Raw genomic sequence first — 24,264 nt, 5'->3', positions numbered from 1 at the left:
ATGTTCATCTCTTCTGTTTGGCTCTTGACTCAATACGTTTGCTTTAGTCAGGACTAAACTATTTGACCTTGACGGGGGGTGACCACAAAATCGTTTTGTTTTTCCTTTTTTTGTTTGGTCATTTCACACAATTCAGAAACACCTGAAAGAATGATAGGACTGTGTTTATGATATTATGAATGAAATGTGCGTTAAATGGAAGAACATCAAGATGAGATTGACTTTAGCCATGTTTATACAGTTGATTCAGCCCCTACCCGCTCATTTCATTTGGGAAAGACCCAGAGGTGAATTCCCCCGCCGCACCCCTCCCGTGCCTCTTCTTCATACACACACGGTGCACGTGAACCCTCTCAGTCAGCAGGAGCGCCTGCAGCTGCAGGGGGCGCCAACTTGCTGTTTCCAATCCAGACACTGTCATATGACAGATAATAGAAAACCTCGGTGCGGCGCAGATTTCTTTCTTTTTTATTGTTTTACTCAGCGCTTGTGCGCCCCTTTTGTGTCATGAAAAAATGGAGAGGGTGTTCGTTGCAGAACCACAAAGGCGGAGCTGCACCAGAGTCAGCCCCGCCCACTCACGCAAACAGCCTAGCCCACTGACTTCTGTTTTTTTTCTTTAGTTTTATCGCAAGCTAACCTGACCCACATGAATTACGGCTGTTACTACTTTACAAATGTTAATGCTGTGTTCTATGCTCCAACTAAGCAAGATAACTATAACTTGCTACATGACAAAGCCTGAATATATCCCGACATGAAAAGGTTTCTTGTAACAAATATGTCCATAGCTGCTTCAACAAAGCAAGCCTAGAAAAGCATTTCAGGACAGTTCTTTGGTGGGCTCTGGTAGTCAAGTGGCAACATCGTGATCCTTAAATTTTGCTTTCCCCTCAGCTGATGTTGGTTCGACTCCCAGTGGGGTCGGCAGCTATCTATTTAGCCAGCTGAAACATTTAATTTTTTTATATTTTAGTTGTAATGTTTATTTTCTGCAAAATATTTATGTCTCTAAAAGTTCTTTGAATTTGGTCGTTCCTAAACAGCATTTTAGTTGAAACTCTGCTCACAAATGGACTCACACTGGCTAAATAAACAAATAAATAGAAAAACAAACCCATTAGTCATTATATTGTAAACGATATACCAATAAATGGTTAAAAACATAGTACTGGCAAGTGTAGCTAGAAAAGAAGAAAAAAGTTTGCGCCCTTACCGGGAGGCGAACCGGCGCAAAATTACACGCCTAACTGACTGCACAACCACTTCACCACCACATCTGATAACAAGGTAGCGGCGTCACATGTCGTTGTGCCATCCAGTGTGTTTTTGTAGATGGGATGTATGATTTTTCGGCGGCGTCTCAGTAGAAGTCATTTCAGAGATAATTTGTCAGAAAATTCACAGAATATCCAGATTTGAGAACTAAGACCAGACCCGCTTCGGGGGAGGAGACCAAATTGAAGCTGGAATGGGAGCAAAATGTGTGAATGAGGCCAAAAATGGGTTTGGCGTGTTTCTTATGAGGAAATGACAATATAACATGATTAAAAGTTCCAAAAGTTAGATTTTTAATTATATGGAACCTTTACAAAAACGGTTCAGTTAACCTCTCAACTCCGTCCTCAATCTTGCATTTTAGATGATACTAGCTATAACACCCTGTTTGGTTCCAGAATGCTATTAAGTCTGACAACTGGAAGGAATTGGACTGACACTGATGGAATGGGCGGGGCTGACTCAGGAATGGGCGGGACTGACTGGTGCAGCTCCACCTTCTGGTGCAGTTCCGCCTTTGTGGTTCTGCAGCGAGCACCACTTGAAAAAATGCCGCCCCGGGCAACTGCCCTGTCTGCCCGTCCCTAAAACCGCTACTGACTGACCGCAAAAAAAGCGGACTGTGCGCTGCGCTGCCCGGCTGCACCAGTGACGAGCGCTGCAGCGGGGGCAGCGCAAGCGCGTCCACACGTCATGCTCAAATACAGACAGAACTTACCAGAGAGAAAATCAACGGACACGCACGACTGTGTGTTAATTGTATATTTTTGGTGACGCGACTTAGAAACTTAGAACATGTTACTGTGGCCGTGTGCAGAACGCAGCTGGAGTTCATGAATAATCAGCGGTCTGCCTGCTGCTGTGCCCAAAATAATCCCCGCTATGCTGAGTCCATATAAATAATATAATATAGGTAGTGTAGCGGAATATAGTTGGTATATTCTTTACACTTTTATTATGTCCAGAGATTAATCTACGGACTGGGCCCTTATAATCAGAAAAGGTTGTTTTTACTTCAGGGAGTTTTATTCAAACACTTTGTACTGACTTAGAGACAAGAAAAGAGAGAGATGGAATCGTTTAAGAATATTAAATTTTTATAATTATTATTCAAACAATCCAGGACTAACTCTCTATGATGGATGCATATGGATTTGAACGCTGAAGTGTTGGTGTGTGTGTGAGTCAGTTCAGAATCCCCAGCTGAGGCAGGCGGATCTGGGTGTCAGATGTTTTGACTACGCACCACGAGGACTTCAGGAGGAAGAGACATGAAACGCCATCTGTGCCGGATCTACGTACCGTTCGGAGACTCCCGTGGGTAGATCAGGAATGCCAGGTCGACTCGTACCCTCCTTCGGTGCTGGAACTGATAGCACAGCTTCTGGGCACGACAAACCCGTCTACGGATAGCTCCCGGTAGTAACGGCAGATGTCCGCGTCAAGTAGCGAGTCAGCTTTTATTCTGAAGGAACCGTCGTCTTGTTGATGAACGACAGAATGTTCCAGCTTGACAGTTCTCAGCTTAAAAGTAGACAATGCAGCTGGCCAGCCTGCACTTCACTTAGCGATGATGGGTTTGAGAGCTGGTCGAAACTACGTTGAATCTCTGATGGAACTCAGATGTAAACTGAAATTAAAATGGCGTTGCTCTGTTTTATTAACTTAGTTGTTTACAATTCTTAGCAAATCGGAGTGGACAGATTAACTAAACACTCCAGACTCTGCCCTGCAACAGAAAGGAAGTTCTGATTGGATGAGAACAATGTGTCATGATGTTTACCTAGTGTGAATCAGGATGTCTGGCATAGTTAGTCCTGTTATTCATTAAACACATAAATCATAACATTGTGATTTCACACATCAGTCACCTGATTATTATTGACCAACAGTTGTTTTTATTAGCTTTATTAGAAATAAAGTTCTTTGATTAACTAATGAAAAGCGTTCTTCGTCCTTCTTCTTTGCTGGAATGTAAACACCAAAGCAAGCGCACGACCATGGCAATTCATGCACACTGTCACTGTGTCAAAGGGCAGCTGTTAAGGGCAGAAAATAGCATTTTCATAACGCTACAGTAGAAACTGGATCTTTTTTGTGCTCCTTCTGGGTGTGGAAGTTAAGGGCATCAGGGGAGCCTGACAACCTTTAAGGAGAACCAAGTTATCTGAGTCTGGATCATCGGGAAGTAAAGCCCGAGTCCGGATCAGTCTGAAACCACGTGATTGGGGCCGATTTACGATCATGTGATCGGATCGGAGCATCCCTAATGGGAACGGCACCTCTAAATACATTACTGTCCTCTGGGGCAGCAGTAGTTCAGGAGGTAGAGCGAGTTGTCCAGGAATCGGAAGGTTGCAGGTTCGATCCCGGCTCCAACCAGAGAATGCTGCTGTTGTGTCCTTGGGCAAGATATTTGACCTGCTTTGCCTGCTAATGGTGGTCAGAGGGACCGGTGGTGCCAGTGTTTGTGTCCGTCATTGTGCCCCAGGGCAGCTGTGGCTACAATGTAGCTCATCATCACCAGGGTGTGAATGTGTGTGTGGATGGGTGGATGACTGATTGTAAAGTGCCTTGGGGGGTTATAGAATCCTAAGAAGGCGCTTAACAAACACAGGCCATTTACTCTGTCTATGAATTCCTATAGATAATACAAACAGTGAAAGCTAAAAGGCAAAAACAGCTTTAAATAAAAGAAGCAGGATGTTTTTCTGTTGACAAGACCGAGCTCTTCTGTAAAAAGGATTCAGTGGGTTTTCATCCTGGAGTGGCCAATCAACCCACACACGTCACACAACTGCAGGAAGTGCATGTTTGTACGTGTGTGTGTTGGTGGTGTGGTGGTGTGTGTTGGTGGTGTGTGTGTGTGTGTCACAATGTTGTGAACAGTAACAGGGCTCTGTCTGCATATTGTGGCAGAAAATGAACCTCATCAGTGAAGCAGTAGGAAATGTGATTTCACAAATTCCCGCTGTGCTCCCGCTCCCGAATAAAAGGTTGTGAATTTGATCTGAGGGTGCAGACAGATGGTCTTTCTCTGATTCATCAACTGGACTCAATAATCCATTTATGAACTTGTTTTACTCCTGCTGTGTTTCCTAAACATGCCGTGTGAGCCAAGATCCTTGTTCTTTTTCACGTTACGTCACTAAGACCTGCATCAGAGTCAACTTCAGCCACTCTACGCCGGTGTTACAGTTCCCTCTGTTCATCTGTATATTAGAATAAAAGCAACAACTGGGTTTCAGTAAAGCTGAATATTGTCCCAGATGATGATTGGACAGTGGGATTAACATGTTTTCCTGTTTTGGGGTGTAGGAGCTGTGTGAAGACCCTCACCTGTTTGTAGATGGCATCAGTGCACATGACTTACACCAGGGGCAGCTGGGCAACTGCTGGTTTGTCGCAGCGTGTTCAAGTCTGGCATCCAGAGAGTCTTTGTGGCAAAAGGTAAGTGTGTGTGTGTGTGTGTGTGTGTGTGTGTGTGTGTGTTACTGTTTAGGGTTGGTTATTTCTGCCTTATAAGAATTAGTCTCAATAGATGTCCGTATGCCCAAAACTTTAACTTTCACGTAACATCAATCAAATCTTACATTTGAGAATTTTTTATACCAATGAGCTCAATACTGGCAATGCCACTGAGAGACAAATGAAATATAAAATTCAGTAATTAAATAATCCCTTTTATAAAGGGAAAACTGCTAAAATGCACTTTTAATTATTTCACATGCAGTGTTAGTGTCCATTAGTAACCTTTATGGTAAGACATAAAGACTAGAACACCCTTTATATAACCGCAGCACCATCCTGGTAGCAGCAGACTCCATCAGACACTGGAAGCCCGACGGTTGAACTCTAATGTGGAGACTCGGAGGAGAAGCTGGAAGCATTAAGGCTAAGTGGATGTCCAGTGAATGTGGTTCTCATCCGGCTACGACCTGCAGGGGCACGTTTACACCGGTCTAATTAGCAGCTAATAAGAATGGATGCATGGTTAGGGGAGGAATGAAGTCATTGGGCGATGGATAGATAAGCCCTGTAAATGATAAATGATCCGCACTTGTATAGCGCCTCTCAGAGTAAGGACTCCAAAGTGCTTTACACTATCATCCGCACACACACACATTCACACACTGATGGTGATGAGCTACAATGTAGCCACAGCTGCCCTGGGGCGCGCTGACGGAGGCGAGGTAATGTAACGATCTTCATTACACACAAAATTATTTCAGAGCAACTTCGTCTTTTTTACTGAAAGATGTTTCAACTTTTTAAAATGCACTGCAACAAGTAAGTCTCCTGACTTTGAACTCAACCTAAAACCTGAGAAAAGAAGTGACTGAAACTGGGAGACGTGTGTTCTTTTTTCTCCTAGGCAGATAACCTGCTAAGGAGGTTGGTTGGTAGCTAGGTAGCTAGGTGGGTAGGTTGGCCGGGCCTGTGATTGGTTAACAGCCACACACCTCTTCTGCTGCCTTTGTTCACTCTTCTTTGTTGGCTTTCAAATGTGATGTTGATGTTTTATTTCTACAAATAATACAAGCCCTAAGATGCTGTGGAGTTTCTAACGATTAGCTTCTGCTAGCTAAGATGTTCTTTGCTCTCGTTCCCGTAGACCAGTGGTTCCCAAACTTATTTAGCCGCGCACCCCCTTCTATGTCCCGACCATGTCCACGCACCCCCCAGCCCCACATCAGGGCATGGCTATATATATATATACATATACATATATATATATATATATATATAAATATATATATATATATATATATATACGTATATATATATATATATATATATATACGTATATATATATATATATATATATATATATATATATATATATACGTATATATATATATACGTATATATATATATATATATATATATATATATATACGTATATATATATATATACATATATATATATATATATATACATATATATATATATATATATATATATATATATATACGTATATATATATACGTATATATATATATATATATATACATATATATATATATATATATATATACGTATATATATATACGTATATATATATATATATATATACGTATATATATATATATATATACATATATATATATATATATATATATATACGTATATATATATATATATATATATACGTATATATATACGTATATATATATATATACGTATATATATATATATATATATATATATATATATATATATATGTTTATCCCCAATACACATTTTTACCAGTGAAAAGCAATAATATATAAGCATTTAATATTTATACATGTGATAGAATCAGATCACCCCAGAAGTCTGTCCCACATCCAGGGCCGTATCAAGGCATTTGGGGACCAAGGCAAATATAGGCTTGGAGCCCCCACCACCCCACTCCCTGCTCAGATGGCCCTATAAGATGGCAGCGTGCTGAGAGTACAGGTTGTTGTTGCTTTTATTTAATAAACAATCATTTTAAAGCACTGTTATTATATCTGACTGTTTTTAACAGCAACCCTAGCTCAGACACCACATCACCTTCCACATATATGTCATGAGCTCACTGAGCGTCACATGACCAGATTCATACTGAAGTTGTTTTGGTGAAAGTAACTTAAAGTAATGTAAAAGTAGTGTAATGCCTTACATTTTAAAATCAGTAATATTGTAATGTAATGAATTACTTTAAAATGAGGGTAACAAGTAATAAATAATGCATTACAGTTTTGAAGTAACTTGCCCAGCACTGTTTCTCAGTAAGCAGCGCCAGCCTCTTAGTTACCGGCACCAGCTTATCATTAATCAGGTCGGTAGTTGGCTTCAGAATTTATATAGCCTCCTGCTGCTGGGCAGTAGTCTTACTTTTGGCCCCCATACTGGTCATACAGCCTGCATGAAAAATGCAGAGTGACCCGTTAGAATCAGAAATAATCATTAAAATATGGTTTTTCATTGAACTACACCTTTAAAACAAAGGATAAAGGAGGCAGCCTCCAGTGGTACTACCTGATGTAACACAGAAACCGAGCACTTCAGTTATAACTTACAGTAGAACAAAGGGATAGACAACAGTAAAGACCTACAATTATCCATATTAATGCATTCAGAAACTGCAGGCGAGGTTTAATGGAGACTCCTGAGAAGCAGTTTAAAGGAAATCTACATGCTTCTCCTCTTGTCAGGGTTATCTGGCAAGACGGAGGGAGAGAGAGAGAGACGAGGTTGCAGAAACCTGTTTCCTCGTCTGCTGGGAAATACTGGAACACATTCACAAATACACTCTGTCTCTGTGCATTACCTCACATGGGACCCTAACCCTAACCCAAACCCTTCAGGGCTGGCTGTTTGTCAGACGGGAGGCAAGGCAGGAGAACGTTTTGGTTCAGCGCTCAAACCCAAAGAACAACCCATGCTCACACTTTAATTAGAGAAGTTAGGATTTATTGGGTTTATAAAACAAAACAACAGAAGATCCGTTTTTTCCAGCGTTCTAACTTAGCATAGCATAGCATAGCATAGCATAGTTTATTTATATAGCACATTTAAAATGCAGCATGGGAGCTGCCCAAAGTGCTGCACAGGCTAAAACAAAACACACCCATTACAAGGAGCTTAAACTAAGGATAAAATCTCAATTAAAAGCAGAGAAAACATGAATAATAAGAACACATTAAAACAATGACACAATAAAACACTAAAACGAGTCACTGTCTAAAAGCCAAAGTGTAAAAGTGGGTCTTTAAACGAGATTTAAAAACCGCCAGAGATGGAGCCTGCCGAACTCCAATGGGCAATGAGTTCCATAGCTTTGGGGCAGCATGGACAAATGCTCGTTCACCCCGCAATTTGAGCCTCATCCGCGGCGTGTGCAGCAGCAAAAGGTCAGCCGACCTCAACGAGCGGGTGGGCACATAACTTAAGATGTAACAAAATATTGAAGTACTTTTTTTACATTGTACATTATGTTGGCTTACTTTAAAGTATTTGTGTGGTAATATTGGAGTTGCCTAATAATTATGCTTCCTCAGGTAAAAGCACAAAAGCATTCAAAGAAAAGTTTCACGTCTTCGTTCTTTATTTGTCGGCTAAAAAGGTGATGGAGCAGTCGACCGTCTCGGGGCTGCAGCCGTCTCCAAAAGCAAAAAGGAAGTACATCACCTTCCTTACCTTGGCCAGCTCCGCTATCCTCTCACCAAATTCTGCCGCGTCAGCCTCGTAGCACTGCATCGGTGCGTCAGAGGTGGGGGCTCTCCAGAAGACTCCGGCGGGCTCCAGCAGCTGGCGTGTCATCAGATTGGTGAGGTCTGGCGTCCAGAGCTGCGAGGTGGCCATGATGGTGAGGCGACCTGGCTGTGCCAGTTGAACTGTCCAGTGTGAGAATCGGAGGGATTGCTTGGAGAAGTCCAACCTGTACACGGCCTCGTTGGCCCGCAGCAGACGCTCGCCTTCCTGACGTTTCTGGCTTCTCTGCTGCAGAGACTGAACCCGCAGGCGCATCACCTCAGTCAGCTGGGTGTCCAGCCGGAAGGGCAGCTCGATCTTCTCAGACATGCTTTGACCACTAGCAGCAGCCTAGAGGTTGATACCGACTGCTGGACTGGATTAAATCAGGAGCTGTGTTCAATCTAGGCTCCTTAACTCTTTTTCTTGTCCACACACTCCTAATCTCCGTTTCTGCAGACTTGCCCAGTTAGCATGAGTTCCTGTCTAAGAGGCACTGAGAACAGAGGGCGGCTGCTACAGAGACGTACAGACGAGCCGAGAGAAAACAAGATCTAATTACGTTTAGCAGCAGAGCTCAGCCTCAGCCCTCAGAGACCGGGGCTGAGGACTGTTTGTCACACATTTGTTTTCACTTCGTGTGCATGGATACACATCCTCGACTGCAGCACAGGATATTTTGTCAAGATTATGGAAACTTTTACGCTATGCAAATGCTTTAATGAAGACAAGGGGCTCCATTCTCCTTGAGCATTTTCACAGACTACGGGGCAACGCAGGTGTATACCTGGCCATCTGCAGGCGAATCACAGATCGGTTGCTGCACAGCAACACTGGGCTCAGAAGAAAGCAAGGTTAAAGGACGTTCTTCCCACTGGCAGTGCAAAAACAAAGTATAAAGTTAAGAAATGAGTGTAAGAAATAGCTACTGCAAGATTTGGGTGTCTGATGGTAAATAGCCTGTATTTGTTATAGCAACTTCCGGCAAACATATCTGGCAGAATGGAGTCCGTGCACATTTTAGAACTGTGTGCAATATCCAATCCAATCCAATTTTATTTATAAAGCGCATTCACAAGGCATTACAACCAAACAAGGCGCTGCACACTAAAAATGTTGGTTAATTAAACCGGCGTTATACAAGCACGTCGAACACAGATAAAGGATAAAAAGGAAATACACCAAAATTCCCAAAAATAACAGCTAAAAATCATTAAGACACAGGGAGAATAAAAATAGGAAAAAAAAACATTTTACAAAGAACCTCAATAATACGGAAGTCGATAATTGTGGAGTCCATTTTTAAACAGTGCAGATGTCAGTGAGGTCCATAATTATGTTGTATAAGCTAGGTTCAAATATGTTAAAAACGCAACAGGAGTAGCATGTCATTTGGATTTGAGGCTTTATGAGAATTAAAAAATGATCATTCCCAAACTGGAAACTGGACACACTAAATGCTGTTTTTCCACATTTGACCCTCATCTGATTACAACTCGATGTATGGCTATTCAGGTCGAGTTCACATGTATCGCTTAACACCTCTATGACTCCGCCCACAACCTGTATTTAACTCACCTGCTCCTCTTCCTCCACTTCCTTCTTTGCTCCAGGTCATTCCAGACTGGAAGGAGCAGGAGTGGGACACAGAAAAGCCTGACTCATACGCGGGGATTTTCCACTTCCGCTTCTGGCGCTTTGGCGAGTGGGTGGATGTGGTGATTGACGACCGGCTACCGACAGTGGACAACCAGCTCGTCTACTGCCACTCCAATGATAGCAACGAGTTCTGGAGCGCCCTGGTGGAAAAGGCCTACGCCAAGTTTGTACCTGTGCCAGCAAATATCTAGTCACACATGTGGAGGAGAAGCTCAAATCTGACCAAGCTGTGCGATTTCATGTGTTGTCTTTGTTTCTCCGCAGGGTTTACGGCTGCTACGAGGCTCTGGATGGGGGAAACACAGCTGACGCGCTGGTGGATTTCACGGGTGGAGTTTCTGAGCCTGTGGACCTGCTGGAGGGTCAGATGGCTACAGATGAGGCGGCTCGCAGTCAGCTGTTTGAGAGAGTTCTCAAGGTCCACAACAGAGACGGCCTCATCAGCTGCTCCATCAGGGTGAGCTAGGAGCACCATGCCTCATGTTGAGAAGTCTTCTGAATCCCCATGCCACACAGGAACAGAACTGGAGCAAACTAAACATTTTATTAAAAACACAAAAGTAATTAATTTTGGAGAGAATAACAAGGTAATGAAGAGAAAATAAATAAAGATGTAGTGGACAAAATAAGCACAAATGTAAATTTGAAAGTGTTTCTTCGTTAAAGTGGAGATTTATGACTGGTTGTATTACCTTTTAGAGTTTTATTTATGTTTTAAACATTAAAATCCTTTTAAATGAAATGTTCACGTATTATTTATTTGAGAGGTTGACTTCAGCATTTGTGAAAGTTAATTTATTTTTTAAAATCATTTTCAGACTTACTCCAGATGCTGTGATGTTGTGTAATTTTTAAACTTGAGGTAAATAATGCCAAATTGTCTTAAAGGTACTTATGTATGTTTAGCATTGCTCATGCGTATCACAGAAGGATCATGGGTATTTAGTCAACGGTTTGTTTTCTAGGCAACCACGGTGGAGGACATGGAGGCCCGGCTGGACTGCGGTCTGGTCAAAGGTCATGCCTACGCCGTGACGGATGTCCGAAAGGTCCGGCTGGGTCACGGACTGCTGGCCTTCTTCAAGTCGGAGAAGCTGCACATGATCCGCATGAGGAACCCGTGGGGGGAGAAGGAGTGGAGCGGTCCTTGGAGTGACAGGTAAAAGCATCGCTGCCACCTGCTGGCCGGGATGAGCCACTGCAACTTGTTTGGAAGGTTGTGAACTTTCACTCTATCCATCATTTCTGATGTAATCTGATTGTCTCTGACTCACAGGAGCACAAAAAGCATTTCTCTAATTTCATTTAAAAATGTCAAAGTCAACTTTTCCTCTGTGTCCTAGTCATGTACCTGGGCAGAGGTGAGTCACACCATCTCCTCTCATCAGCCTTGAGCTCACCCTCTGCCCAGCGCTCCCCTCGGCTCCCCCTCCTCTCTCGTTCATCACAAACGCAACACGGACTAGAGCTGCACCGCTCACTCTCGCAGGACTTCCCTGTGCTGTTTCAGTTCCCGTTTGCAATAAAGAACTTTATTTTTTCTAATCTGCCAACGAGTAATGATTCTGCATGTCTTGGGTTAGGCACTTACCTCGAGTCATGACAGAATCATCCGGCCAACAATCTACCCCAGCGGAATCTGCGCTCGCCGATCTGGCTACCCGGATGTCACAGCAGGAGCAGACGCTTCCTGTCCTTATGGAGCAGCTAAACATCGCCAGCCAGTGTTACCAACGTTTGGAGACCGCCCTCCAGCAGTTTCTGGAGCGACTCTCCGTTCCTGCTTCTACTGCAGCCCTCGCTCCAGCCACAACCGCCGCTCCGGCGTCCGGAACGGAACCAACTGCTCACGCCTCAGGAGGAATGGTTCCACCCGGACCGGAAGTGCCTGGATATCCGGAAGTCACTCACTTCCGTTCGGCTCCACCTCGGCAATGTCCGACCTTCTCTGGTGAGTTCGAGGACTGCTTTGGTTTTCTGCTTCAGTGCCGCCTAGCGTTTGAGGACTCTCCAAGATCTTTTCCAACAGACTCTATGAAAAATTCTTTTATTGTGGGACTACTGAGAGGCAAGGCACTTAGGTGGGCGGAGGCCAAGAGCAGAAATCCTAGCTTCCTGTCTGGTTCGTACTCTGATTTCCTGGAGGATTCTAAATTGACTTTTTGTAGCTCTGAAACCACCACTGTCATCAGGAAGAGACTGTTGCACCTCTCGCAGGGACGGAGGTCTGTGGCAGACATGTCCCTGGAATTAGGACCCTGGCTGCGATGACGTCATGGGGGGATGATGCACTTATGGCGGCTTTCATTGAGGCTTTGAATGACCGGGTAAAGAACCAGCTGGCTCTGTGCTCCGAGCCACCCACTTTGGATGGGTTGGTTTCGTTGTGCATATCTATTGACAAGAGACATCGGGAGCTACAGAAGTCATCAGCAAGGGATCTGTCACCACCGCCGGTTCATCGTTCATCTCATAGGTCTCCTCCTCCGGACTCACCTGAGTAACCTATGCAGGTGGGAAGAGCTCACCTGACACCTGAGGAACGCAAACACCGCTACAGTAAGGGCCTGTGTTCATACTGTGGTCAGCCAGGACACATGGTACAGACCTGCCCAGCGGCGTTAAAAGGACGTGCCCACCAGTAGGTCCGGGAGTTCTGGTGGGCAGCCATTCAGGTAACGAAACCTCCCGTTTTATCATTGACTGTGTTGTGACTTTTAATAGCCGTCGCCACCAGACGACTGCTTTAGTGGACTCTGGAAGTGAACAGTCGCTGGTGGATCCTCAACTAGTGCGTGATTGGGGACTAACCACTGAACTGCTTCCGGAGCCATTTTCTGTTTCCTCTCTGGATCACACACCGGACCCTATCACTCCAGCTCCAGGTCTCAGGTAATCACACAGAGACGATCTCACTATTTGTGTTCCCCTCCCCGCAGAACCAAGTAGTGCTGGGTCATTCTTGGCTTAGGGTACACAACCCGCAGTTGGACTGGAGAGCCAACCGTGTCGAGACCTGGAGTCCGGAGTGCCTTCTGACCTGTTTAACCTCTGCCTCGTCTGGACCTAAGGACACTGTAAAGACTCTAATGGAGCCGGCCGACCTCACCCAGGTACCCCGTGAATACCACGACTTACAGCAGGTGTTCAGCAGAGACCAAGCAGCCACGTTACCACCTCACCGCCCTTTCGATATTGGCATTGACCTGCTGCCGGGGGCTCCACTCCCAACCAGCCGCCTCTACAGCCTGTCCAAGCCTGAACAGGACTGTATGAGAACCTACATCACCAAGGCCCTTACCAATGGCATAATCAGACCATCCACCTCGCCCCTGGGAGCCGGTTTTTTCTTTGTAGCAAAGAAGGACGGGTTGCTTCGCCCTTGTATTGACTACCGGGGCTTAAACCAGATCACCGTCAAGGATAAGTACCTGCTTCCTCTGCTCTCGTCCACCTTCGAGCCGGTTCAAGATGCCACCATTTTTTACTCGGTTGGACCTTCGCAATGCTTATCACCTGGTCAGAGTCCGCCAAGGTGACGAATGGAAGACTGCTTTTAAGACACCCCTGGGGCACTTTGAATATTTAGTGATGCCTTCTGGGCTCACGAATGCTCCAGCGGTGTTTCAAAGACTTGTAAACTCTGTGCTGGGGGACTACATTAATGACTTTGTGACTGTCTATCTCGATGATATTTTGATTTTCTCTAGGTCCATTGCACAGCACCAGAAACATGTTCGAGCCGTACTCCCAATGGCTGTTGGAGAACAGACTATTTGTTAAGGCCGAATAATGTGAATTTCATGTGTCTGTGGTTAAGTTTTTGGGCTTTGTTTCAGAAAGCGGACGACTGAGGGCGGACCCAGACAAGGTTCAGGCGGTGACGGAGTGGCCTACCCCTGCAACCAGGAAGCAGCTGCAGCAGTTCTTGGGCTTTGCAAACTTTTACAGAAGATTTATCCGTAATTACAGTCAGACTGCAGCTCCTCTAGCAGCCCTTACCTCTGTAGCTAAGCCGTTTTCTTGGTCCCCAGAAGCCGAAGCCACATTCAAGACACTTAAGAGGAAGTTCACAGAGGCTCCGGTCCTTTCCAGACCAGACCCCAAACAGCAGTTCACGGTGGAGGTGGACGCCTCTGACACCGGGGTTGGAGCAGTCCTCTCCCAGGTATCCCCGGTCGACCACAAGCTCCATCCCTGCGCCTTCTTTTCACAGCGCTTGACGCCCACCGAGAGCAGGTATGACGTGGGGGATAGGGAGTTACTGGCTGTGAAACTGGCTCTGGAGGAGTGGAGGCATTGGCTGGAGGGGGCTGAACTACCGTTCATTATTTGGATGGATCATAAGAACTTAATCTACCTCAAAGAGGCAAAGAGACGGAACCCCCGACAATACAGGTGGTCCCTGTTCTTCTCCCGTTTGAACTTTGTTTTGTCCTATAGACCGGGGTCTAAGAACACGAAGCCTGACGCTCTGTCTCGTCAGTTCGCCACTGAGGACAAAATGACTCCTAGCACCATCTTGCCTGCCTCCTGCATTGTGGCTGGAGTGACCTGGCCTATAAGAGACCAGGTTCTGGAGGCCCTGAAGGTGAACCCGGCCCAGGTAACAGATCCTCCAATAGATTGTTTGTTCCCCAGGAACTACGAGGAAAGGTGATTCACTGGGCACACACCGGGAGGTTTTCGATCCATCCTGGAGTGGGACGAACATTGGCCCTGATTAGGCGCTCTTTCTGGTGGTCCTCCCTCTACAAAGATGTGAAGGAGTGTGTGTCGGCCTGCCACGTATGTGCCCAGCAAAAGGGTACCAATCAGCCTCCTGCAGGTCTACTCAGTCCTCTACCTGTGCCGTCCCGTCCATGGTCCCATATTGCCTTCGACTTTGTTTGTGGGTCACCACTCTCACATGGTTTTAGTGTTATTTTAACCATAGTGGACAGGTTTACCAAGGCCTGTCATCTGGTGCCGTTAAAGGCTCTTCCTACTTCCGCCGTCACAGCCCAGCTCCTAATAAAGCATGTTTTTCGTCTTCATGGGATTCCAACCGAGATCCTCTCTGATTGTGGCCCCCAGTTTGTGTCTCGAATCTGGAAGGAGTTTGCCACCGCTCTGGGGGCCCGGGTGGCTCTAACCTCAGGATTTCACCCACAGACTAACGGCCAATGTGAGCGGATGAATCAGGAGCTGGGTGCCATGCTCCGCTGCGTCTGTGCCACCAACCCATCAACCTGGAGTGACCAAGTGACCACCTGGCTTGGGTTGAGTCCAGTCCTCTGTGCCCGGTTTCTGCTCCGCCTCCCCCTGCTCAGCTCTACAAAGGGGGGCTGGTCTACAAGGTTCGGCGCATCCTCGACTCACGCCCCCGTGGTCGAGGCCTTCAGTATTTGGTAGACTGGGTGGGTTACGGCCCGGAGGAACGCTCCTGAATTCCCCAGTCCTACATCGAGGATCCCTCTCTCATCACGGACTTCGAGGCCTCCAGGACCGGTGTTGGGACGCCAGGGGGCGTCTGTTGGGGGCTCTGTCATGTACCTGGGCAGAGGTGAGTCACACCATCTCCTCTCATCAGCCTTGAGTTAATTCTCCACAGGTGAGGAGCAGAGGGAGCGGCAGCTGCAGGAGATTTCCAAATCAGGGACGCGGGTTCAAAAGGAGGATGGAGACACCTAAATGTGCCGGATGATTGTACCAGTCTAGGCAGTCCCAGCCACTTGATCGTGTTTGTTCATGTTAGACTCATTTCTTGCCTCTTGGATTTATGACCTCGGATTGTTTTTTTGGACTACGTTTTTGGATTACCCCTTACATCTGGCGTTTGTTTCCCTTCCCCTCAGGATCATCACATCACCAGCTCCAACCTTGCTGTCTACGAAGCCTGGATCTCATACACCACGTCCCCATCCTCCTCCGTTGTTCCTGTTTGGATTCCCTCTGCTACCCCCCCCCCCCCCCCCCCCCCCGCCCCGGAGCACTCACCCTCTGCCCAGCGCTCACCTCGGCTTCCCCTCCTCTCTCGTTCATCACAAACGCTACACGGACTAGAGCTGCACCGCTCACTCTCGCAGGACTTCCCTGTGCTGTTTCAGTTCCCGTTTGCAATAAAGAACTTTATTTTTTCTAATCTGCCAACGAGTAATGATTCTGCATGTCTTGGGTTAGGCACTTACCTCGAGTCATGACAGTCCTGTGGAGTTTGACACACTAATTTCCAAGAGACTACATTTGATGAATGAGCGAAACGTCAAACAACGGGACAGAGATCAGCCCAAGACAAGACATGTAGACAATGAAAAATGATCAGGCTAATGGCCCTCAGAGTGAACAAACGGGACTGTTGGAAGGTTATTTGCTTGTTTCTGGTTCCCTCCTGCATTTCTAATACTTCCTGTCTCACAGGAATAGAAAACGGATATAAAGGTCTTGGTTCCACGTCTCAGAAACCAACCGGGAGGTGGGAATGTTGGATTATAAAGGAGTCTGAATTATTGATGAAACCTGTTGCTCTAAGTGGAGAGTGGCAGACTGTTGAGATGTGGACCATGTTGGTGAATCATAAACACAGAGACACAGGGACCGATTATTAGTCCATCCTGTAAACATGCACCTTGATGTTTGGGTGTGATTTATAAGCATCACACCTTCCCTCGCTCTCCCCCCTCAGTTACATCTTACCAAGTGAGGAGAGAACTGAGGCAGCTTAAGAGCAGGAAAGCTGCAGGACCTGACGGGATCAGCCCTAGACTGCGAAAAGTCTGTGCTGACCAGCTTTGTGAAGTGGTCACTCACATATTCAACCTGAGCCTTCATTTCTAGCAGGTCCCCTTCCTGTCCAAGACCTCCTGTGTGGTTCAAGTTCCCAAGACATCACATACCAGGGAACAAGACCACTACAGACCTGTCGCCTTGACGTCCCACCTGATGAAGACCATGGAGAGACACATCCTCACCCATCTATGCTCCATGGTGAGCCCAGAAATGGATCCACTGCAGTTTGCATACAAACAAAACATTGGCATGGAGGACGCTCTCATCTACCTGCAGCACTTGGCGCTGATTCACCTCGAATCACTTCAGCACTGTGAGAGTCAATATTCTTCGACTTCTGAAGTACCTTCAACACCATCCAGCCGTGTTTACTACAGCAGAAGATGAGGGGTGCAGAAGTGGACGAACATCTGACTGTATGGACCATCAGCTACCTCACCAACAGGCCACAGTACATGAAGTAGATGTGTGCAGTACTGGAGCTCCACAGAGCACAGTGCTTTCACCCTTTCTTTTCACCTTTTACACCTTGGACCTACACCTACTGCTGGGGGCAGCAGCAGCTCAGGACGTTGAGTGGGTTGTTCAATATTTGGAAGGTAGCAGGTTCAATCCTGGCTCCGGACAGAAAATTCTGCTGCATAACACTTAACCCACCTTGCCTGCTGGTGGTGGTCGGAGGGACCACCGGTGCCTGTGCTCGGCAGCCTCGCCTCTGTCAGTATGCCCCAGGGCAGCTGTGGCTGCATTGCAACTCATCACCACCAGCATGTGAATGTGTGTGTGAATGGGTGAATGATACTCTGTAGTGTAAGGCGCTTTGGACTCCTCTGACACTGAAAGGTGCTATACAAGTGCAGGTCATTCATCATTTACAACACCAGCAGCTGTCACCTCCAGAAGTCCTCTGATGACTCGGCCATTGTCGTAAGTGTGTCTGCGGGGAATGGCCTGGAGTTCAGGCCAGTCATCATGGACTGGTGTGAGCATAACCACCTTTGCTTAAACACCAGTAAGACAAAGGAAATGGTGACTGACTTCCGGAGAAACACTCCTCACTCACCAGTAAACATCCAGGATGCAGACACTGAGCTCATGGGTACCTTTAACCCTCCCACTGTCTTTATGGGTGACCTGGTGAGGAAAGTGTACCATTGAGCAGGATTGATGGTTTATTCCTTGAGGTCCACATGGCAGGGGTGAGGTGGTGCTCACTCCTCACCCCTGCCACATGGACCCAAGGGATAAACCATCAACCCTGCTCAATGGTACACTTTCCTCGCAGGGTCAGACCCATTAGGACAGTGGGAGGGTTAAGTACCTGGGTGTTGACCTCAACAGTAAACTGAACTGGTCCAGCAACACAGATGCTCTTATGAGAAGGGCCAAAGCAGCCTCCACTTCCTGAGGAGGCTGAGGTTCTTCAGAGTTAATTCCAATCTGCTGAACTCTTTTTATTCCTCCGTTGTTGGTTCTGTTTATTCACTCTGCTGTGGTCTGTTGGGGTGCAGGCAGCTCTGACTGAGATAGGATGAGACTGAATACATTAGTTAGGAAAGCTAGCTCTGTTCTGGGCTGCCCTCTGGACTTATTTGAGGAGACGTGTGAAAGGAGGATGCTGGGGGAAATGACCTCCATCTTGGAAAACCCCTCACCACCACTGCATTCCACTGTGGAGACCATGGGCAGCTCCTTCAGAGGCAGACGGAGATATCCCAGATGTATAACAGAACACTTCCGTAGGTCATTCATCCCCTCTGCGGTAAAAGTGTAGAACTCCTCAGTTGAACTGGTACTGGCATTATTCCTAACATCATTGCTATATTCAGTACATGTGCAACACCCAGATGTCTGTGTCCTTTATGCTGTTTCTTCTTGGAAACTCAGCTTTCTACTTTATTCGTTTTTTTATTGCTGAATTTTACAATAATAGCCTACTGCCTTTGTGTATTTACCTGTATTATTTTTTCCAATTCTCCAAGTGTAAATGCTGCCTTAACGAGTGAATGTTCCCACTGTGGGATCAATAAAGTCTATTCTATTCTATTTTGTTCTGAAGTTAGTCATAATCTAGTGATTAAATATACTAAAACTGTTTTATAACTACAACAGATGGATTAAATTAATGTTAGGTTTTAAAAACAGATGATTATTTAACAATAAACTCTTTGTGCAGCTCAGAGGAGTGGAACAAGGTGAGCAAGAGTGAAAGAGAGAAGTTGGGCGTCACCGTGCAGGATGATGGCGAGTTCTGGTGAGAACCACAAATGTTTTGCTTTAATCCTGTTAATAAAGTCATAATTAAATAAATGGTTCTTGTTAATATGATTATCTGTGCCATGCTTCTGTAACTCCAGGGTGATGATGCGGCTGGAATAGTTGTGCCTGTTTTTGTTACTACAGACGTTTAGATCTGGTTCCCTTTCTTTTGTTTATTTGCTAAAAAGTGATGAAGACGAGTAATTAACCAAACGTCTTCATTACGTTAGACAGTCTGTAGGATTATGGGCTCAAGGACTAAACAGTTTCTGGTAGTAAAAGAATTCTTGCATATGTAATGATGGCATCTTCTGCTTCACCATGCATCCATTTTCTGTCAGATTTCCATTGATTTTGAGAGAAGCCTCTGGTCTGTTCTGACCGCAGAGGCGGAGCTGGCCTAAATGGCGCCCTGTGCGAGATCCCCCAGTGATGCCCCCCCCCCCCCCCCCCCCCCCCCCACCACCACCACCACACACACACAAGAAAAAACATTACAACTACAACTTTGTTTCAAATTGTGTGGAGTGTATATATAACAATGTTTGCTAACTGAATACAACATCCAGCTCCTGGCCACCTTCTCACCACTTGTCAAAGTTCTACTGAAATAGACACACTTAACGCAACATGATGGCATCATCGACTTGTACAGTACAGATGTGCTGAAAGGTGAGAGTCTCAACTTTCAGCTAAAAAAAGACCGCTCTAGCTATTATAGTTTTTATTTTATGGCAGTTTACAGTTTAAACGGGATCATACTAGCAGGGCACCTCCAGCGGCCCGCTGCCGCTCCGTTTTTCATGGGGTAAATAATAGCTCATTTTCCGATTCCAAAAAGAAAGAATGGTCCTACCAGCTCGCCACTTCAATATGAAGAAGATCAGTTCAACGTGGGGAAAAAACCTGACCTGTAGGCCAGAGAAACGTTCATTAGCACATCAAGTTCTATTCAGTTTACCGGTAAACATATCACGAATGTACAACAGGTCAATTATTAATCATCTTGGCTACGTAGCTCAATCTATACATTCCAGTAGCGTTTGCTACAAACAAATACAAAAACAACAATAAAGCTGCCCTGTTCGGCCGCACATGTTGCACATATCAAGCTCCGCCCCTGTCTGACCGAAATTAGAATTTTGATTTTGACAGAAAATCTTGACAATGGAACAGTAAAAAAAAAAATAAAAAAGAACTACCCGAGGACAAGATGTGATCAAAGCCTCACGATAGATACATGCATGGCAGAAAGTGTGAGACTAGAAGGTGAGTGACCTAAAGCTAAAGCGAAGAATAAAATCTGCAGCTTCTCAAACTTTGAGTTTGGTGTGAAGGAAAAAAAAACGGCACGATGACATCCATTCAGTCAGAAATAAATCACATTCGCAGCTCTCCCCTTCAACATAATAACGAAATTTGTCCATCATGTCTAGGGCTGCACATTTACAGAAATCAGCTGATTTACCTTTAAATATCAGTTTACCCAGTACCAAAGAAGTATTTTACAATATCCAGTTTCACTGGAAACTGCATGTTTACATCTAAAGTTTAAACAGACACAAACAACAAAGCAGATTAAATTGCATTATTGTTTGACTTTGTATATACTAAATTGTTTTATGTTTGCTTGTACCAGTTTAAACCGGTTCTTTTACACATTAACTGGCAGGTCTGCTCAGCAGACTGTGTTTTAGTCTTATTCTAATGAAACAACCACTAAACTTGTGGAAAACACACTGAACTGAAACAATTCCCAAAAACATGGTGATGTTAGAATGACAAGTTAAACCTTACCTTAATGTTATTTTAACAGTATTTACTGTACATAAACAGTCAATCGTGGGATTTTAGAAAAATGCAATAGAAAAGGAAAAGTTGTTAATAGCATTTCTTGGTGTGGATTTTAACAGGTTAATAAATGTAGAAGAGTAAATGTTGTGCTTTTAAGCTTAATATATTACCTTTACTTATGACCAATAAGCTGTGATATTCTATATAAATATAGAATATCAACCTGCTTGGTCTTTGGATGTTTAATCAGAAGATTCTAGGATTCTTCGCTTTTTCCAGGGATCAAATACACACTTCACTCAGACAGAGTCAGGTTTATAAAAGATAAGAAATGTATTTTCTAAACAAATAAAAACAAGACAAGTTAACCAAGGCTACTGTGATGGATGAATCTAAGAGGATGGGATGTGAGGTATGGTGACTATGTGTGAATGTGAGGTTATCAGAACCTTCGTATCTAGAAGAACTGAGTTTTGGGTGAAAGGAATTTGGTTTGCATTAAGCTATGAAGTTGGTTCTTATCAAAACCGGCATCAGACACAATCTGTGTGTCTACCTCACCCTTTTTTTGGATACCCTCTTCGCAGATCAGGAGGTCAGGGAGGTTGGATGACCGCAGGGCACCGAGGTTTGGTAGATTAACCGCAGCACCGATCCTCCAGTCCAGAGATGTTTCCGAGTCACAACAGATAGATTAAATCGTTTGCGTCTAGAACAGCTGTTTCTGATTAGCTGAAGGAACCGTTTTGCTGAGTCAGCGGTAGGCAGCTTTTAGCAGGGTTTTTGACAGCTTGTCAAACATGCTCTGGGTTAAAGATGGTTCGCTCCGGATGGCCTGTCCGTAGCTTCCTCTAAAACTGACTCACCGTATAGTGAGCTCTTTTTTAATATTCTCATATTATGATTTCTTGGCCAACCGGGACGTGCCATATTAAGAGGTGTTCACAAGCAGACCTCAGAACGTCACACCTCGTTAGGATACAGGATGTTCTGATTCGTAGCTAAGAAAATATCTATGTGTCATGACATTTAACTTAACTTTAATTTATCTCTAATGAACCTCATGTCTGAGTGTGGATAATGATTCACTTGTTAAATCTAAAATTACTGATCATAATATCAAAATGTTTCGTTTCAACCACAGTAATTTAAGCACAGATTAATCAAAACATTTCATTAGTATCCATATAATATGGTTCATCCATTTCACGATTGATTATGTTTATTTATTTATGTTTATTTATTTAGCAGACGCTTTTATCCAAAGCAACTTACAGTTTATAACCTGTAGGGCGTGTTGTGATCTGTGGGGGAAACCGGAGTACCCGGAGGAAACCCACGCATGCATGGGGAGAACACGCAACTCCACGCAGAAAGGCCGCAGCCGAGTTTCAAACCTGCAACCTTCGTGCTGCGAGGCAACAGTGCTAACCACTGCGCCACCATGCAGCCCATGATTAGCTCGTATGAGCTGAAAATAGTCACTTTATTCAGAGAGTGAGCAATCCTGCGGTGTTATCAGAAGAAGGCCTAGTTTGGGAACACAGGCTGACATCGTGTTCCTCCTGAAATGTCAACACGGTTCTGCAAAGCTTGTTGCTTGTTGGAAGGTAGAATCCACCTGAGAATGGAATTCATGTCATGTAGGTCGGTTTTTAGGTGAAAACTGACCATTGCTGGACGTTACATAAATGATTTAAAGCACGTTTTAAGGGAAATGTTCAATCTGAGTTCATGTGATGACCGTAGGTTCTTGTTGAAAAGTTTGCTTTGGTTCTGGCCTCATTTTCTCTTATTTCGTGCTTGTTCGGGATCTTCTTCCTCTCCTCTAGTTACTATCCACTCTCTCCTGTCTTCCCTTTCCTCCTTGCCTGTCCTTCTGCAGGATGACGTTTGATGATTTCTGCCAGTACTTCACTGACCTCATTCTTTGCCGCCTCATCAACACCTCCTACTTGAGCATCCACAAGACCTGGGAGGAGGAGGTGATGAGGGGCTCCTGGGTCCACCGTCAGGATCCCCTTCGTAACCGATCAGGAGGCTGCATCAATCACAAAACTACCTTCCTGCAGAACCCACAGGTTGGTCCATTTGGTGCTGTTGTTATCAGGAGGTCCTACTGCTGAGGTCAAAGATGGTGTTGTGTTTCTTTCTCCAGTATGTGTTTGATGTGAAGAAGTTGGAAGACGAGGTGCTGATCTGCTTACAACAAAAAGAGAAGCGAGCTACGCCCCAGGAAGGCAAAGGGGAAAATCTCGCTATAGGCTTTGACATTCACCAGGTAAAAACATGCATGCCAGAGAATAAATACAAACAAAGCTAGAAACGCCACGTTCACATCTCTACAATTTGTCATTCTGCAGGTTGAGCTGAATCGGAAGTACCGTATGCACACAGCCCAGCAGAAAGTAGCAGGTTCCATTTACATCAACTCGCGTTGTGTCTTCCTCAGGAAGGAGTTGAAGGAAGGCCGTTATGTGATCATACCCACAACCTTTGACCCTGGGCAGCAGGGTGAATTTCTGCTCCGTGTCTTCACTGATGTGCCTTCAGACTGCAAGTAAATATGAGAATCTCTGCTGAAAACAAAGTTTATCCCAGCCACGTCCAAAGTGCGGCCCGGGAGTCGTGTGTGTGGCCCTTGGGGCAAGCCTCGGCTGTCCCAACTTGCATCTCTAGAGCTCTAGACTAGTTTTTCTAGTTGGTTGTTGATGTAGATCACAACTTTCTATCATTTCAGTTCACATTTTTACTAATATTCCTATTTTTTAACCTATTTTGAGCTATTTAAACAAAAAAAATACACCCAAAATGTTTTTTTAAGTTTGGACATTTAAAGCAAGGTAGGCAAGCCCTTCCCCAAGGGCCAGTGTCCAGCGTGTTTTAGCTGTTTCCCTGCTCCAACACACTTGATTCTGTGGTTGAATCACCTGTTCAGTGCCTCATGAAGCTTTTCAGAAGGCTGTCAGTCACCTGCTCGTTGAAATCAAGTGTGTTGAAGCAGGGAAGCAGCTAAAACACGCTGGACACCGGCCCTTGGGGAAGGGAGTGGTCTACCCCCTCTTTAAAGTCTCAGCTCCACCACTGCTGAGCTTCATTAACCTTCAATACACGAAAAACATAAAGTCCTGTAGAACATAACTCTTACATGGCTTCAGAAGTGGCCTGTTACACATTTAATGACTCGTTTAAAAATGGAGGTTGGTGGTCAGACTTGTCGGCTGCATCTTTGCAAACGGCTGCTAAACAGTTAGAGGATGTATCGCCAGCACAAAACAGCTGAG

General features: G+C 45.0%; 2 protein-coding genes across 4 annotated transcripts in view; one reads left to right on the top strand and one right to left on the bottom strand.

Moving 5' to 3' along the window:
- capn5b (calpain 5b) overlaps window positions 1–24,264 on the top strand; it is a 67,966-nt gene that overhangs the window by 28,324 nt on the left and 15,378 nt on the right. For all 3 annotated transcript variants that reach the window (XR_008559129.2, XM_054731027.2, XM_015962006.3), the window contains exons 3-10: window positions 4,597–4,728; window positions 10,114–10,322; window positions 10,424–10,616; window positions 11,125–11,318; window positions 19,104–19,181; window positions 22,866–23,061; window positions 23,139–23,261; window positions 23,344–23,540. Coding sequence is in view for 2 of the 3 variants with exons in the window: in XM_054731027.2 (XP_054587002.2) it covers window positions 4,597–4,728; window positions 10,114–10,322; window positions 10,424–10,616; window positions 11,125–11,318; window positions 19,104–19,181; window positions 22,866–23,061; window positions 23,139–23,261; window positions 23,344–23,540 (1,322 nt within the window). In the remaining variant the exon portion in view is untranslated. The remainder of the gene's footprint in view (window positions 1–4,596; window positions 4,729–10,113; window positions 10,323–10,423; window positions 10,617–11,124; window positions 11,319–19,103; window positions 19,182–22,865; window positions 23,062–23,138; window positions 23,262–23,343; window positions 23,541–24,264) is intronic.
- Window positions 8,241–9,836, bottom strand: ompb (olfactory marker protein b). The gene has a single exon (XM_015962007.3). The coding sequence runs from the start codon at window positions 8,828–8,830 to the stop codon at window positions 8,354–8,356; it is 477 nt and encodes a 158-aa protein (XP_015817493.1). The 5' UTR covers window positions 8,831–9,836; the 3' UTR covers window positions 8,241–8,353.

The sequence above is a fragment of the Nothobranchius furzeri genome, chromosome 10 (genome assembly GCF_043380555.1).
Source record: "Nothobranchius furzeri strain GRZ-AD chromosome 10, NfurGRZ-RIMD1, whole genome shotgun sequence".
Taxonomy (NCBI): domain Eukaryota; kingdom Metazoa; phylum Chordata; class Actinopteri; order Cyprinodontiformes; family Nothobranchiidae; genus Nothobranchius; species Nothobranchius furzeri.
This window is presented reverse-complemented; position numbering and strand designations above follow the sequence as displayed.